The following is a 17,272-nucleotide window of genomic DNA, read 5'->3' as shown; positions in this document are numbered from 1 at the left end:
GTTGAAACCAATCTAACCTCCTTGAGGCTCAGGACCTCCAAAGTGTTGTCATTTGTGGACCTTAAGGTCCTCCACAGGGCATACCAGGAGAGGTGGTCCCATAGGTACGTGGGTCCTAGTGTCCCATTGCCTCCCCCCGGTCTAGGGATGCAGTGGAGCAGGCTGCCTTCAGAAGAGGCTACCTGCTGCCCCTCTGTATGAGTCAATGCTCTGGGCTAGATTTCTTTCCCTCTTCAGTGGGGGGCACATAGAGGCCAAGGGGGGCTTTTTACAATAACTTCTTTCACATACCTTAAAAATAAAACCTCCTTCAATATACAATATCCCAGGAATGGGAAGGAGCATACTTCAGGCTGTGGTGTGTGCTGGGATTCCATGGACAGGGGCAGTCTACCTGATGTGCTGAGGCCTGCATTGCCTCTGTGGGGGAATGGGTTAGCCAAACCCAGTTTGGAATGAATGAATGAAAATATTTGCATCAGTCGTTGGCCAGAGCAATAAAACAACAATACGATATGGAGAGTATAAATAAAAAGTCAATTATATAAAATACATTTTAGGGTATTGAATCAATAGTCAAATAGTGGATCTTATTCCGATTGCCCCAGCTCATCTTGATCTGCCAAGAGGAAGGACACTCTGGCAGTGATTGGGCGACCCAGAATGGACAATAAAAGAGGGGTGATAATCTTATTCCTCAAGTCTTTCTAAAGAGTGCAAGCCAGAAGGGCATGCGCCACCGATTCGGGACTGCCATCTTCACAGGGACATAAGCGTTTTTCATGTGGAATCTGTTGGAATCGTCCCTCAAGTACAGCCGAGGGCAAAATGTTCAATCTTGCAAGAGTAAAAGCACATCTATGTTTTAGAATTGCTAGGTTATGCAGCTAGGGTGCCAGAGAGTCAAAATGGGAAGGTGGAAAATAGTCATACCGTGGGCAAAATTTCCTTATTGTGGCCAAGTTCTTCTGATGCTCAATATCATTTAAAGGTAAAGGTACCCCTGACCATTAGGGACACGGGTGGCGCTGTGGTCTAAACCACAGAGCCTAGGGCTTGCCGATCAGAAGGTCGGCGGTTCACATCCCCGCGACGGGGTAAGCTCCCGTTGCTCGGTCCCTGCTCCTGCCAACCTAGCAGTTCAAAAGCACATCAAAGTGCAAGTAGATAAGTAGGTACCACTCCGGCGGGAAGGTAAACGACGTTTCCGTGCACTGCTCTAGTTCGCCAGAAGCGACTTAGTCATGCTGGCCACATGACCTGGAAGGTGTACGCCAGCTCCCTTGGCCAATAAAGCGAGATGAGCGCCGCAACCCCAAAGTCGGTCACGACTGGACCTAATGGTCAGGGGTCCCTTTACCTTTACCCCTAACCATTAGGTCCAGTGGTGGACGACTCTGGGGTTGCACGCTCATCTTGCTCTATAGACTGAGGGAGCCGGCATTTGTCTGCAGACAGCTTCCTTCAACATCATTTAGGCGCTGAAAGATTAGACTGTTTGCTTTACTAAAACCCAAAGTGAGTAGCTGTTGTGGTGATAAACCACAAGAGTGAAATTTTGGATAGACAATTTTAGTCCAGGCTAGCTTGACCTGATCTATTAGGGTCCTTCACCACTTCAACTCTTTCTCCCACCCACAGGAAACATCCGTAAAGTGGAATCTGGAATTCCTCTGACAATTCCTCCTTTCCTTTTTAATGATTTAGCCTGCAAGAGTTATAACAGCTTAATCAAGCCTCTGTGTCCAAGCGCAATCTATCTTTGAATAGCAGATGTTGCTGGTGGTGGTGGAGGGGAAAAACAAGGGAAGTCTGTTTCCTTCCGGTCTTTCTTGTGGGATTCCCGGAAGCAGCTGGCAGGCTGCTCTGTGAAACAGGAAAACTGGTCTGCATGGCTTCTCCGTTTGGCGGGACCCGGTGCAGTTCTTGTACACTTAAATCCTCGTTTAAGCACCGATTTGCTTGTTAAAGCTAGATGGAACCTCCATGGCAGTGTTCAGTCTACCTCCAAATGCCACCTGCTTCCAAATCTAAAAAAAGTTAAGATTCTAGGCCTCATGCTCCTGAGTAAAAAGGATGAGAAAAGAGGCTTTTCTACCTTTTCCCTAATGCTAGGAGCTGGGAGAGCCCATGCAATGGAGCTGAATGTGGACGGATTCAAGACAGTCAAAAGAAAGCGTTTCTTGACATGGGAGCATAGTGAAACTATGGAGTTGGGTGCCGCGGGAGGCAGTGAGGGCCAGCAACTTGGGTGACTTTAAAAGAGCACCAGAGGATAAAAAGGCGGTTGGAGGATGGATGGCGGCTAACAGATTGAGGTTGAATCCTGACAAGACAGAAGTACTGTTTTGGGGGGACAGGGGGCGGGCGGGTGTGGGGGATTCCCTGGTCCTGAATGGGGTAACTGTGCCCCTGTAGGACCAGGTGCACAGCCTGGGAGTCATTCTGGACTCACAGTTGTCCATGGAGGTGCAGGTCAATTCTGTGTCCAGGGCAGCTCCATCTGGTACGCAGGCTGAGACCCTCCCTGCCCGCAGACTGTCTTGCCAGAGTGGTGCATGCTCTGGTTATCTCCCGCTTGGACTACTGCAATGCGCTCTACGTGGGGCTACCTTTGAAAGTGACTTGGAAACTGCAATTAATCCAGAATGCGGCAGCTAGACTGGTGACTGGGAGTGGCCGCCGAGACCACATAACACTGGTCCTGAAAGATCTACATTGGCTCCCAGTATGTTTCTGAACACAATCAAAGTGTTGGTGCTGACCTTGAAAGCCCTAAATGGCCTTGGTCCAGAATACCTGAAGGAGCACCTCCACCCCCATCGTTGTGCCTGGACACGGAGTTCCAGCTCCGAGGGCCTTTTGGTGGTTCCCTCACTGCGAGAAGTGAGGTTGCAGGGAACCAGGCAGAGGGCCTTCTCGGTAGTGGCACCTGCCCTGTGGAACGCCCTCCCACCAGATGTCAAAGAGAACAACAACTACCAGACATTCAGACGACATCTGAAGGCAGCCCTGTTTAGGGGAGCGTTTAATGTTTGAGGCATTACTGTATTTTAATATTTGGTTGGAAGCCGTCCAGAATGGCTGGGGAAGCCCAGCCAGATGGGCAGGGTATATATAATAAATTATTATTATTATTATTATTATTATTATTATTATTATTATTATCTATAGCTGCCGCTATACGGGCCACTGTGAGAACAGGATTCTTAGGGAACCTCCAGGTTCAGATGCAGTCTATCCAGATCAGGCATAGGCAAACTTGGCCCTCCAGATGTTTTGGGACTACAACTCCCATCATCCCTGACCACTGGGCTTGTGAGCTAGGGATGATGGGAGTTGTAGTCCCAAAACATCTGGAGGGCCGAGTTTGCCTTTGCCTGATCTAGATTCCTTGGTTGGCAGGGGTAGTTGATTACCTCCCAAAGTGAGCTAAGCCCAGCAGGACAGCTTACTCTATGGTTTTAACCCCTTCAGGCAGGTCTCTCATGGTCTTCTCATGAGCATCTCTGCCCAAAGGAAACAAGTCAGTCAGTGGAGCCAGGATGATGGGCTCCACAGTCCTTGCCGGCATTCAAGCTGAGACGACTCTCACCTGCCCCGTATTAAAAAAATAGTTGGCAACAATCAACATTAGATAGGGAGTGGGCTGGGAAGGGGAGAAATTTGCTCTGGTTCATATTGCAATTGCACTTCTTGAAGCAAATCGTGGCTATTATTCCAAATTCACACTTTTCTTAATTTCGTGATGGGGTTCTCCAAGGAGGAGGGGTGGGGGACCTGGAGAGAAAAAAGGAGAATGTTGCTGCTGCTGTTTATTACCCGTCCTTCACCCCAAGGTGCCAGGGAAGATTACAACGTTTAAATGCAATATTAACAGTTGAAAACAACTTACAATTGCAGAAATAGCGTGGGTCCTAAAACCCCCCCAGACCTCTCTGGTCTCAAATAATGCAAAGCGATGTACAGAAATGCCTTATATTGCGGGAAACGGCTTGCAAAAATGTGTGTGCGAGACAGAATCCTGTGCATTGGGATAAATGCATGCCAAAAATGATAGAGAACTTCCACAAGGACTTTCCTTTTTTAAAAAAAATTGCAGGCGGCTGTTTAAACCTGAGGAGCTGAAGAAGGACAAATGAGAAAGCTACTGAAACAAAAACAGGCCGTTTCTCAACCTCCCTATCCTAGACGGCAGGACTGGGCCAAGTGGGTCTGCAGGGGGCTCGCGGTTTTTGCTGCCCCTCCTTCTTCTGCCTGCCATGGCTGCCTGTCTTAAGGAAATGGGAACACTCTGTGCATTTGAAAAGAAACCTTTATTTGTTTGGTTTTCAGTCTGCGCAATCCCTGAGTTGAAATCCCTGAGATCTTGAGCAAAACGCTATAAGGTAAAAGCCTTCGCTGATGATTTGGTTATAACAGTAGAAGACCCTATTAAAAGTATTAGCGAAGTGTTAGAAGAGATAGAGCAGTTTGGAGAAGTTGCTGGATTCAAATTAAATAAGAGCGAAACGAAAATAATGGTTAAAAATATGGACCAAGAGATAATAGAAAGAATTCAGCAACAAACAGATATGGAAGTGGTTAAGCAAGTTAAATATCTTGGGATTATATTAACTCCCAAGTGTATTGATCTTTTTCAAAATAATTATGTACCAGTTTGGAACAAAATTAGGAAGGACCTGGAAGTGTGGGGAAGAATGAAGTTGTCATTTTGGGGAAGAATTGCAACGGTAAAAATGAATGTGCTACCAAAAATGTTGTTTTTATTTCAATCAATACCAATAATTAAAGGTGTAACGATATTTAAAGAATGGCAAAGAGCAATATCAAGATATGTCTGGCAGGGCAAGAAGCCTAGAATAAAATTCAAGATTTTAACAGATGCAAAAGATAGAGGAGGCTTTGCCCTGCCAGACCTAAAGTTATATTTTGAGGCTGCATGTCTTTGCTGGGTGAAAGAATGGATAAAGTTGGAAAATTCAGAACTTTTGGATTTAGAAGGATATGATAATAGATTTGGTTGGCACGCATATTTATGGTATGAGAAAAAAAGAGTGCATAAAGGTTTTGAAAATCACATTTTCCGAGGTCCGCTGATTGAAGTATGGAATAGGTACAAAAATTTATTAGAGTTTAAAACTCCATTCTGGCTGTCGCCATTGGAGGTAATGAGTGTTAAGAAGATCAATATGACGGGGAGTTGGATTACATATGAGAATTTAATTATAAAAGAAGGAAATAAATGGAAATTGAAGCCATATGATGAAGTTAAAGAATATGTGTTTGATTGGTTACACTATTTCCAACTGAATGCGATGTTTAAAAAAGAGATGCTGGAAAGAGGTTTTCAAGATGAAAAATCTAGATTTCAAAAAGAAATTGTGAATAATGATGTTAAAATTCTATCAAAAATGTATAAATTACTACTTGAGTGGCATACTAAGGATGAAGAGGTTAAAGTTGCAATGATTCAGTGGGCCAAAGACTTTGGGTATAATATTCAATTTGATGATTGGATAAGATTGTGGAAAGAAGGAATGAAATTTACTGCATGTACTACAATAAAAGAAAATGTTATGAAAATGTTATATAGATGGTAAGTTACACCAGTAAAACTTGGAAAGATGTATAAAGTGAGTAATAAATGTTGGAAATGTCAGGAGAAAGAAGGAACATTCTACCATATGTGGTGGGAATGTAAAAAAAATGAAAGGTTTCTGGGAAATGATATATAATGAATTGAAAAAAATGTTGAAATATACCTTTGTTAAAAAACCAGAAACTTTTCTGTTAGGAATACTAAGAAATGACATAAAAAAGAAGGATGAGAAGTTGTTCTTATATGCAGTAACAGCGGCAAGAATTTTGGTGGCACAAAAATGGAAACAGGAAGAAATCCCGACGAAAGAAGAATGGAGAATGAAGTTGATGGAATACACAGAATTAGACAAGCTAACGGGGAGAATTCGGAACCGGCGAGACCAGAGATTTACCGAGGACTGGAATAAATTTACAGAGTATATTAAGAATATATGTGAAGGTCAATTAACGTTTGTAGGTTTTCAAGAAGCTCTGTGATAATAATGGAAAGAAATACTGTTTTATAATAATGGAATAATGGAAAGAAATACTGTTTTATAATAATGGAATAATGGAAAGAAATACTGTTTTATAATAATTGTTAAGATTAATTTGGTTAAAAACAAAACAATATAGATGCAAGAAATGTGAATAACTGTGAAAACATGAAAATCTCCAGATAGACTGAAGGAAGTATGAAAGTGGAAAGATTAGAATTGGATGTATAATTCAAATGGAATGTTTTTTTTTATTATTGTTAAATTTGAAAATTTTATAAATAATTTTTTTTTAAAAAAAATAGATCTTGAGCAAAACGCTTCCCAGATGGTAAAGGGACGAAAGAGAGAAACCCGTTTTTTTGCTGCAAGCTGGTCTTCCTCTGGGGCAGCTGTCCAGGGTGCTGATCTTGCAGCGAGGAATGGACTGTTGCCTGCAACTCACCAAGGCCGCAACACATTTAAAGCTCTGTGCCTGCCGCTTTAAACAGCCGTGGCTCCCTCCCCCCCGAGAAATCCTGGGAACTATAGTTTGCTAAGGGTGCTAAGCGTTGTTAGGAGACCTCCCAACCCCCCAGGAGAGCTACGATTCCCAGAGCGATTTAGCAAACGGTCCCTTTTCCCAGGGAACGCTTTCCCATCAACTGGCGCTTGAGCTCTATGGCTCCCATTGAGCTCATCAGATACCACCATGATCAACAGCCAGAGGTGGTGATACAGGCATCGAAATTATCTGTGACTTCAGAGAAGAAGCAAATAATAATAATAATAAAATAGTGGCAAGGTCTCTCCCCCTCCCCCCGCACCGAACATAACAAAGTAAACATCCGCAAACAGCATTTAAAGAATATAAAACACAACATTTCTTCTCATTGATGATGGACCAGGAAGGTTTGGGATGGAGCGGTAAGAAGTCCGGTGTACGCAGCCAGAGATGGTTTTGAGGTTTACTGCCCATCACTCTGCCCTCCGGATTTTTCGAAGCTCAGCTTTCATTCCCAAGTTTCTAGTCCTTATCGGCTGCAAAAATGAGCTGCGGAGCACGCAGGCTTCCGAAGACATAGGAAGGGAGGCTGGGAGGGGCTGAGTTTCTGATCGGGCCACCCCGCAAACAAGGTCTGTGGGTGCTACTGGCCTACCAAAGAGATCACAAGAAGCACCCCTCATCTCGTTTTCTCACCGCAGGGCGAACCCATTTATTCTTCTCCAGCTGGCCTGATCCAACAGGGTTTGTCTCATGCCCTGACGGAACCTCCAGGCCCAGAAGCAGTCTACCTGGACCCCTAGCTTCTTACAGGCATTTGACCACCGTGAGAGTGGATGAGTCCTGTTATGCACTGAAGTTCTCACCCTGGGCCAGCAGGGGGATACTGTAGATAGTTATGCAAATGAAGGATCGAAAGTGACGTTCAGTGATTGGATAGTTTTAGAAAGTTGTTACAGTAACGTTGTACTGGAGCTCTATATAAGCAGGCTGACTGAACCCTCCAGTTCAGTTCTGTTCTGGCCTGTGAATAAACAAGAGCTGTTTAAAGAATCACTGTGTCGTCTGATATGTTTACCCACAACTTAACAAGTCCCCTCTCGCTTGATCCAGCAGGGCTCTCTTCTTATGGAGCCCCCAGGTCCAGAGGCAGTCTATCTGAATCCCTAGGTCCGTGAAGGATTTGGCCGATGTTAAATTTTGTGTCTCCCCCTACCCACCCCTCGTGTGTGTGTTCCTTCCCACCTATTTTCTCCTCTCCTCCTCCTCCTCGGTGGGTCTCACAACTTCCCCTCGTCGATGAGACGGTTCATCCCCTCGCAGATCTTCTTCAGCCGCGGCTGGTAGGGGTCCCCAGGGCTGTATAGCTTGGCCAGGAGCTCCGTGTCGGCGAAGTGGTCGAAGACGTGCCGGATGCGCCCGTGAGACTTGGGCGTCAGGTGCTTCTCGACCAGCCGGAGCAGCAGGTCCCGGCAATCTCTCAACAGCTCGGCCAGGACGGCCTTCTCGAAGGTGAACTCCACCTCATGGAAGCTGATGGCCGTCATGGCTCCCTGGTGGAGCTTCCTCTTGAACTCCTCCGCCAGGCCCAGCTCCTCAGGGCTGAAGCGGTTGTTGCGGTACAGGACGGAGATCTTGACCGCCACTTTGATCAGGTTCTTGATGACCTTTTGGGACTCGGTCCGGTTCTGCGTGTACTCCTTGGAGATCCGGTAGAGTTCGTCCAGGATCTCGCTGCTGGTGTCGTCAATGAACATATTGGCCATGGACTTGCTGGCCATTCGGCTGAGAATCTTCTTCTCGGCCTGCATGGCCAAGTTGCGGGAGCTGAACGCCTCCATCGTGGCTGCCTGGAAAAGGCAACGGAGAGGTTTTATAAGGCTGTCTGGACTCGCCCCAGGATAATCCTCCTCTTCCCCTTGCCACTGTTGAGGATAATTACTTAATTTCCCGAAATGGGAATATTTACTTACGTTAAATTACTGTGTACTTTTAACGTGGGGTTTCCACCCCTCTCATGTGGTATGCTGACTGTGAGTCACATGAGAACGGCATTCCGTTTCTGATGTGACTGTTATTCCACTAGTTGTTGTTTTTAACTGCTTTCTGTTTGTGTGTGAGATGGAGAATGGCTGCTGAGAGAGACTTCTCAGGACAGTGTTGTGTCCATGTGATCTACCTGAACATTCTCCATGTCCAACCAGAATTCGGAGGTGAGGAATATAGTTATGGTGGGATAACCAGCTCGATATAACCAACATGCTTAAGTCTTAATGCATGAAGGGGTTAAAACCATAGAGTAAGCTGTCCTGCCAGGCTTAGCTCACCTTGGGAGGGACTTAGGTAATCAAGACTTTGTTCCCCTCCAATCTACCTGAGAAACTCAATGAGCTGGTTGCTCCAAGCTCAGACCGCATGGCTCTTACAAGCCATTCTTGTGTTCCTGTACCAATAATTTAAGAACTTTCAGCACTGTAATGAAGCTATGTTTTACTGCCTGTGCATTGTTTTCTGAATGCTGTATGGAAAAAGCACATGAACATGACATTTAGAGAGTTTGTAAGTAAACTATTTTAACTTACCAAACATGTCGCCTTTTTCTAGGGGAAGAGGGGACTATTCTGGAGCTCATTCACGAGAGCATATTTTAAAAGCCTCACAACCTATGTTTCCACGCTTATTTTGTGATTTTAAATCTCTAGAATGGTTCTCTTACCAAAGAGTACTTGCCCCAAACCTGGATCTTGGCTTCCATGGAATTCTCCTGTTATATAATTTTCTCCCCCCTTGCCACCAACAAAATCAAGGGTTGGGCATGCAGCCCCTGGGGTAATTTCATGGGGGTGGGGATAGCACTGAGGGAGAGGAGCAAAGCAGGGAAAGTGGGTGGTGGGTGACAGAAAGAGAGAGAGAGAGAGAGAGAGAGAGAAAGAAACAGACAGACAGACAGACAGACAGACAAACAGAGAGAAGTCTATAACACTGTCTACCAGTGGCTCTGGCCTTGCCCATTGTCAGCATGCAGCCCCAGACAGATACTCATTTTTGCTGCAGCAGCAAAAAAATCCATTGCAATTCTAGGCTGCATTGACAGAAGTCTAGTGTCCAGGTCAAGGGCTCCAGTTGCCAACAGGATAGCTCCAGTTGCCAACAGGATCCGTTCCGGAGGCCCGTTTTGGAACATGAAAAGAACACAACCTGCAGCGGCGCATTGCGCACACGTGGGTTGCGATTTGCTGCTTCTGCGCATGCGCGTGACGTCATTTTGCGCGTCTGCGCATGTGTGAGTGGCAAAACCTGAAGTAAACCTTTCCAGTACTTCTGGGCCGCTGCCGGATGTAACCTGAAAGAACGTAACATGAAGTGGACCTAACATGAGGTATGAGTGTACTGCTGTATTCTGCCTTGGTCACATCCCACGTGGAATTATGCGTCCCGTTCTGGGCACCACAGTTTGAGAAGGATATTGATGAGCTGGAAGGTGTGCAGAGGAGGGCAGCCAAGATGATCAAGGGTCTGGAAACCAAGCCTGATGAGGAATGGTTGAGGAAGCTGGGTAGATATGCTAGTCAGCTTCAAATATCTGAAGCTGTCACATGGGCCGTCACATGGGAGATGGAGCAAGCTTGTTTTCTGCTGCTCTGGAAGGTAGAACCCAAATCAACGGCTTCAAGGTACAAGAAACAAGATTCCAATGAAGCAGCAGGAAGAACTTTCTGAGAGTAAGAGTGGTGGAATCTCCTTCCTTGGAGGTTTGTAAGCAGTGGTTGGATGGATGCTTTAGCTGAGATCCCTGCATTGCATGGGGTTGGTCTAGATGACTCTTGAGTTCCCACCCTACAATTCTATGATTGTATTATGTGGCCCTCGACAGAAATATATATGTATGTTATATATGTATCCAGTCATACCTCGGGTTACAGCCACTTCAGGTTGCGTGTTTTTGGGTTACGCACCCACCAAAACCCGGAAGTACCGTAATAATAATAATAATAATAATAATAATTTATTATTTATACCCCACCCATCTTGCTGGGCCTCCCCAGCCACTCTGGGCGGCTTCCAACAAAACACCAAAATACAATAACCTATTAAACATTAAAAGCTTCCCTAAACAGGGCTGCCTTCAGATGTCTTCTAAAAGTTTGGTAGTAGTTGTTCTCTTTGACATCTGGTGGGAGGGCATTCCACAGGGTGGGTGCCACCACCGAGAAGGCCCTCTGCCTGGTTCCCTGTAACTTGGCTTCTCGCAGGGAGGAAACTGCCAGAAGGCCCTCGGCGCTGGACCTCAGTGTCTTCTCAGGTTACTTCTGGGTTTTTGGCAGTCACGCATGCGCGGAAGCACTAAATCGCGCTTTGTGCAGAAGCTCTGAATCGCAACCTGTGCGTGCGCAGATGCGCTGCTGTGGGTTGCGAATGTGCATCCCACACGGATCCCGTGCGCAACCCGAGCGTCCACTGTATATTCCGCACTCCTGCAATAAAGGAAGGGTGTATGTGTGCGTTTCTGCGAGAGGGGTGCGTGTGGAGAGAAAATATATTCTCATCCATCTATGGGACACTGGAAGCAGCCAACATCTGCGGAACTGACCGCAGGAAGGTATCTTTGCATGCTCAGATAAGGAACAAGGCGGCTGATGCTGGGCATGAACGACGGACCCAAAATGCCGGCTGGGTTCAGAAGAAGAAGCTAAATCTGAGAGTCTCGGAGCGATGCGGCAAACCGGGGCAGTTCTGCATTTCTGCACATGACGTGCCTGTGGTTTTTGCTCTCTGTGAGGAAGTGGGCCTCAGATAAATCCTGCTTTAAGATGCCGCTGCTTTGGCAGAAAGACGGACGGACGCGGTTACCCCTCTGGGAACCGAACCTACCTTAACTCTTTTAAAAATTTAATTGCAATGATTTAATCTCTGCTTGGTCTCTCCGTACCTCTTCAATCGGGTGAGATGTTCTGGGGTGTCCAGCGAAGAACGTGGGGTCGTGGCAGTCTTCGTGTGACGACACCGCGACGGAACAGGCCTCTCCTTCCGCTCCTGTGAACCAGCACACCGCCAAATCTCCAAATGCGGCTTGCAGCGCAAAGCTGATTTTTTCTGTCGCCTCTTCTTCTTAAAACCAGCGTGCGAGGGGGATCCGCAAGGCACCGTTGCAGCCCTGCCTTCTCACGATGCCTCAGAATATATTTTTAAAAGTCAGCGTTTCCTTCCCTTCTCTTCTCCTCGCCACCCCCACAGATGCACTGGGGTTTCCTGTTTTTATCCTTCTGTCACAAGCCAACAAGCTCAGCTCCTTCCTGAAGTCTCTTTCAGAGTTTCAAGGTGGTGGTTGAGCGGCACACAATGGAGCCCTCCTGACCTTTCGCTCTGACCCTCTGCCCAGTTACCGTATTTTTTGCTCTATAAGATGCACCGGACTCCAAGATGCACCTAGTTTTTGGAGGAGGAAAACAAGGAAAAAAATATTCTGAATCTCAGAAGCCAGAACAGCAAGAGGGATCACTGTGCCGTGAAAGCAGCAATCCCTGTTGCTGTTCTGGCTTCTGGGATAGCTGCGCAGCCTGCATTCGCTCCATAAGACGCACACACATTTCCCCTTACTTTTTAGGAGGGGAAAGGTGAGTCTTATAGAGCAAAAAATACGGTGCTTTCTTTTTTTTGGGACAAACATCTTGAGCGAGAGAATCATCAGCCCCAGGAAAAGGCAGAGTCGAGGTCCCTGTTTGCAAGGAAAGCTTTTTGGCGGCTGGCATGACGAGAGGGCTGTGCGGCTCAGTGGTTAGAGCACCTGCTTTGCATGCAGAAGCTCAATCCCCAATGGCATCATTGTGGTTGGACTTCGTAGAATCGTAGAGCACCCAAGACAGATGGCCATCCAACCTCGACTTAAGGCAGTTTCCGACACTTCTGTTTAAATCAGCCCCTTATATTGGGACAATGAAGACTGGAACCTTATTTTATTTTTGAAGGAAAGCTGCAGAACTCAATGGTTAAAGTACAGTGGTACCTCTACTTACGTTCACCTCTGGTTATGTATCCTTCGGGATACATAAGCAGCAAACCTTCTGGTGGTTCCCTCACTGTGAGAAGCCAAGTTACAGGGAACCAGGCAGAGGGCCTTCTCGGTGGTGGCACCCGCCCTGTGGAATGCCCTCCCACCAGATGTCAAAGAGATAAACAACTACCAGACTTTTAGACGACATCTAAAGGCAGCCCTGTTTCGGGAAGCTTTAAATGTTTGAGGCATTACTGTATTTTAATATTTGGTTGGAAGCCGCCCAGAGTGGCTGGGGAAGCCCAGCCAGATGGGCGGGGTAGAAATAAATTACAGTGGTGCCCCGCAAGACGAATGCCTCGCAAGATGGAAAACCCGCAAGACGAAAGGGTTTTCCGTCTGCAGAGGCGCTTCGCAAGACGAATTTCCCTATGGGCTTGCTTCGTGAGACGAAAATTGACGAAAATTTTCGGGGGGTTTTTCCGCTCCAAAACCCCTTATTCTGAATCGCTAAGCTGCTAAAAGCATTTTAGCAGCAAAACCGCTAATCCCCCAAGCCTTAAAAAGCCGTTTTTAGCCCTTAAAATGTCAATAGCGCTAATAGCGCTACTCCGTCAATGGGCTTGCTTCGCAAGACGAAAAAACCGCAAGACGAAAAGACTCCTGGAACGGATTCTTTTCATCTTGCGAGGCACCACTGTATTATGATTATTATGATTATTATGACTATTATGATTATTATGATGATTATAGCTCTGCTTTGCAGGCAGGCAGTCCCAATAGGCATATCTAGGTAAGAGGCCCCTGTCTAAAACCCTGGAGACCACCTGCCAGTAAGTGCGGGGAACACTCAGCTAGATGAACCCCACCGGCCTGACTCTGACAAAGGCATCACGCTCTCTTCTTCCTGTGTTCCAGATCTTTGTGTGGTTTGTAAAGGAAAAAAAAAACGAGTAACAAAAAAGATTCTTGCAGCTACATCCTTGCCTCTTGCATATCCTGTCCCCTTTTAACGATTCCTCTGTTCCAGGAGGGAGGATGCTAATTAGCTGGCTGACGAGCCGCAGTTTAGCCTTGCCGCTTAATGGCTTCCTGGCTCCGTGTAATAATAAATGAGTGTGTCATAATTGCAGGGGACTGAAATGGACATCCTTGACGGTGTGCGGACCCAGGCGCGAGCCCTCAGAAGGCATATCTGGGAGGAGAGCCATTTCCTCTAGGTGTGCCACCTCCCCCTGCTGTATCCTGGCAGGGTCTGGGTAGCTGAGCAGCAGGCAGAAATCCAACAGGTGCAGCCCTCGTACGTTCCTCTCGTTCTGTGAGGGCTGGGTCACTCAGCTAGAGTCACAGCAGGGCGGCATAAAATGAGGGTCCCCATTCCCGGCTTTCTCCTCAACGCCGTGCTCAGGTTAGGGGCAACAGAAGCAGAAACAGGCAAAACTGCGAGGCGAAACTGTTTTTCCACACTTCCGCCATCTCAACGGAAAGGAGAAAAGCAGAACTTGAAAGGCATCGATGGGGAAATGCGAGCGAAGCTTTTGAAATTGGGAACAGCACGGGGAGAGAAGGGGGTCGGGAGGGACTTTCCTGTCTCGCAAGTGTGGAATTTAGGGTTTTTTGCTGAGCGAATTTGATTGGCGGGAGGCCCTAAAAGGCGACTTGTGTTGACCTGTGGAACTTCCTTCCATATGAGAGGGTGGCGGCTGCTAGGTTCAAAGAAAGGGTTGCACAGATTCTTGGAGAGGCTTCATCTGTCTAGAGGAACCTCCATATACAGGGATAGGCTACCTTTTTGAACATTTGATAGCGGGGACAAATAGTGTCAGGGAGCTTTCTCAGGGAGACACCTGGCTGTCCACAGTGTCAGGAACCTGGGTGCAAAGCATGATGGAACTATTTGGGTCTGATACGGCAAAGCGGTTCTTATAGGGCTGAGGCAAGCTGTCCTCACGCTGGAAAACTGTGGCCTGCTCCCTTTGCCAAAGGTCCTAATAATGGGGAAAAAGCTGATCTTTGCCTCACCCATGCATCACCTTTGTGCAGCTGCATTTTCAAGTCTTGAGGACTAGCACCTTGCTGTACACTTTCCAAAGAAAGTAAGGCACTCAACCATGCACCCAGAACACTGTCCGGACACTGAGGTCCAGCTCCAAGGGCCTTCTGGCGGTTCCCTCCCTGCGAGAAGCCAAGTTACAGAGAACCAGGCAGAGGGCCTTCTTGGTAGTGGCACCCGCCCTGTGGAACGCCCTCCCACCAGATGTCAAAGAGAACAACAACTACCAGACTTTTAGAAGACATCTGAAGGCAGCCCTGTTTAGGGAAGCTTTTAATGTTTGATGTATCACAGTTTTTAAATATTTTTTTGGAAGCCGCCCAGAGTGGCTGGGGAAGCCCAGCCAGATGGGGGGTATAAATAATAATCTATTATTATTATTATTATTATTATTATTATTATTATTATTATTTCTACATTCTGCCCACATGTGGTCTCATCTTAAAGGACGATAACCATTCAGACTAGCTTCCCAGCAGTGCTAAGTTTCAACATTGCAGGGGTTTGGACTAGTGAACCCTTGAGGTCCCAACTCTACGATTCTGCCGCGCTTTTCATGGGCCTTTGGCGCATTAATTCCCATGTTCCCAGCCTCAAATGCCTGAGGTCTGTCTACTCAGCGTGGGGTGGTGACGCACTCTGCCCATGCCCAGGGGCGCTGCGGTTCTCTCCGAAGACTTAGCCTGCCCTAAGCAAAAGCCCTGACTTAGAAGCTTAGCTTCTGGGGCTGAAGTTTTCCCTGATCTTAACCTGCGGACACACTTCCCGGTTTTTGGTTCTCTCGCCGCCCCGGTGACTCAACCCCGCCGACTTGTCACGGCTCGCCCGGGAGGAGCACGAATGCTCAGCTCTTGTTGAAAACAGAAAAGAGACAGGCGGGCGTCTCCTTGCCCTGCCTTCTCTGCCCCTTGCTCTGAAGCACCTCTGCTATTAAGCCCTCCCGGCAAAGCACGCCTCACTCACCGTGGGACCACGATGCTCTGCAAGTCATGCGGACGGCCCTCCGCCAGGCTTCGAGGAGCGAAAGGAGAAGCAGCCCGGACCCAGCAGGCAGGAGCGAGACTCTGGGGTGGCCTCGGGGAGACTTCCTCGAGTGACAGGCCCGCCCTGCGTCAGCTGACGGATCTCGGCTTCATTCTTCACAGGCGGAAAGCACAGCTGCCTGTTGAAAGGTGCCCAGGGAGCAGAGCCACTGGCCGGCCGCCTCGACCGTCTGCATATTTTGTGACCTGCGCCTCTGCTCTGCTAGCATCTGTAGCCTGGAGGCTTCCCCACCCGTTCCTGCTGGGAGGTTCAGCTCCAGACTTGACCAGACAAGGCCTAACCTGCATACCTGAGCGTGTGTGCGTGTGTGTTTCTCTGCATCGCTGGCGCCCACGGGTGCAGGGCCTTGGCGGCCGCGGCGTCTGATTGGGCAGAGCATTTGGTTCATTTATTTATAATAATAATAATTTCTTATTTATACCCCGCCCATCTGGCTAGGCTTCCCCAGCCACTCTGGGCGGCATCCAACAAAATATTAAACTACCATAATCCATCAAACATTAAAAGCTTCCCTAAATAGGGCTGCCTTCAAATGCCTTCTAAAAGTCTGGTAGTTGTTGTTCTCTTTGACATCTGGTGGGAGGGCGTTCCACAGAGCGGGTGCCATCACCAAGAAGGCCCTCTGCCTGGTTCCCTCCTAACTTGTAAATTTATTGTATTTTGCCATGTATAATACTATATCCCCCCCACATTTTTTTAGGTTTAAAATTGGGGTTTCGTCTTATACACGGAATGTTGCAATTAAATATATAAATAAATTTATTTCTTCATTTTGGGCTCAAAAAATAAGGGTCGTCTTATACATGGGGGCATCTTATACACAGAAAAATACGGTACAGTGGTACCTCGGGTTAAGTACTTCATTCCAGAGGTCCATTCTTAACCTGAAACTGTTCTTAACCTGAAGCACCACTTTAGCTAATGGGGCCTCCCACTGCCGCCGTGCCACCAGAGCACAATTTCTGTTCTCATCCTGAAGCAAAGTTCTTAACCCGAGGTACTATTACTGGGTTAGCAGAGTCTGTAACCTGAAGCGTCTGTAACCTGAGGTACCACTGTAATTCATCACGTAGCGCAGCGGTTCTCAATCTGTGGGTCCCCAGGTGTTATTGGACTACAACTCCCATCATCCCTGACCGCTGGTCATGCTGGCTAGGAATGATGGGAGTTGTAGTCCAACAACATCAGGGGACCCACAGTAGCGGGGGGAAAAAGAGACAATAAAATTGTGGGTTGGAAACAGCTAAAAACAAACACTCGAAAGCGTTTGCACCGATAAACCGAAAGCAGGCAAAACTCACACATCAACAGGGTTGTGTTGCCTGAAGAAAAAATGCTTTTAGTGGGTGCTGAAAAGAGTACAGTGAGGGGGCTGCCAGATGCATCAATGGGCGGGGAGTTCCGAAGTACTTTTATACGGTGCCCCGCCATATATTTCCCTGTTTTACGGGGTGTCTCGTAAGGGAAAGGGAAGTGGGGGAGGGAAAGGGAAGAGGATCTCTGCCCTCAGGGAGTTGGCAATCTATGCTGGACGTTGGAATGCGGCAGAGGGGAGGGGACAGGAAGAGGTGAAGGCCGAACATGGGACAAAGGACAAGTCTCTGCCCGCAAGGCGCTTA

General features: G+C 47.4%; 2 protein-coding genes across 5 annotated transcripts in view; both read right to left on the bottom strand.

The window, feature by feature from the left end:
* The window catches only part of PIP5K1A (phosphatidylinositol-4-phosphate 5-kinase type 1 alpha), a 171,129-nt gene that overhangs the window by 114,117 nt on the left and 39,740 nt on the right, over positions 1–17,272 (bottom strand). The gene's annotated exons all lie outside the window — the stretch shown is intronic.
* TNFAIP8L2 (TNF alpha induced protein 8 like 2) lies at positions 3,803–15,986 on the bottom strand. 4 transcript variants are annotated; one of them, XM_083416855.1, is made up of 3 exons: positions 15,573–15,986; positions 6,400–8,414; positions 3,803–4,381 (listed from the first exon to the last, which is right to left on the bottom strand). In XM_083416855.1, exon 2 carries the CDS (start codon positions 8,403–8,405, stop codon positions 7,845–7,847), a length of 561 nt encoding a protein of 186 aa, XP_083272981.1. In that variant the 5' UTR covers positions 8,406–8,414; positions 15,573–15,986; the 3' UTR covers positions 3,803–4,381; positions 6,400–7,844. The 4 variants fall into 4 exon arrangements, with proteins under 4 accessions (XP_083272981.1, XP_083272980.1, XP_083272983.1 ...); XM_083416854.1 differs by having other exon boundaries at positions 3,803–4,396; positions 6,422–8,414; XM_083416857.1 differs by lacking the exon at positions 15,573–15,986 and adding an exon at positions 11,495–12,002.

The sequence above is a fragment of the Podarcis tiliguerta genome (assembly GCF_965153285.1).
Source record: "Podarcis tiliguerta genome assembly, chromosome: 16".
Lineage (NCBI taxonomy): Eukaryota > Metazoa > Chordata > Lepidosauria > Squamata > Lacertidae > Podarcis > Podarcis tiliguerta.
Note: the sequence above shows the minus strand (reverse complement) of the source record. Positions and strands in the feature narration are given on the sequence as shown.

Coding starts and splice junctions, on each gene's coding strand:
- TNFAIP8L2 (XM_083416855.1), bottom strand. CDS start 8,405: ATGGAGGCGTTCAGCTCCCGCAACTTGGCCATGCAGGCCGAGAAGAAG.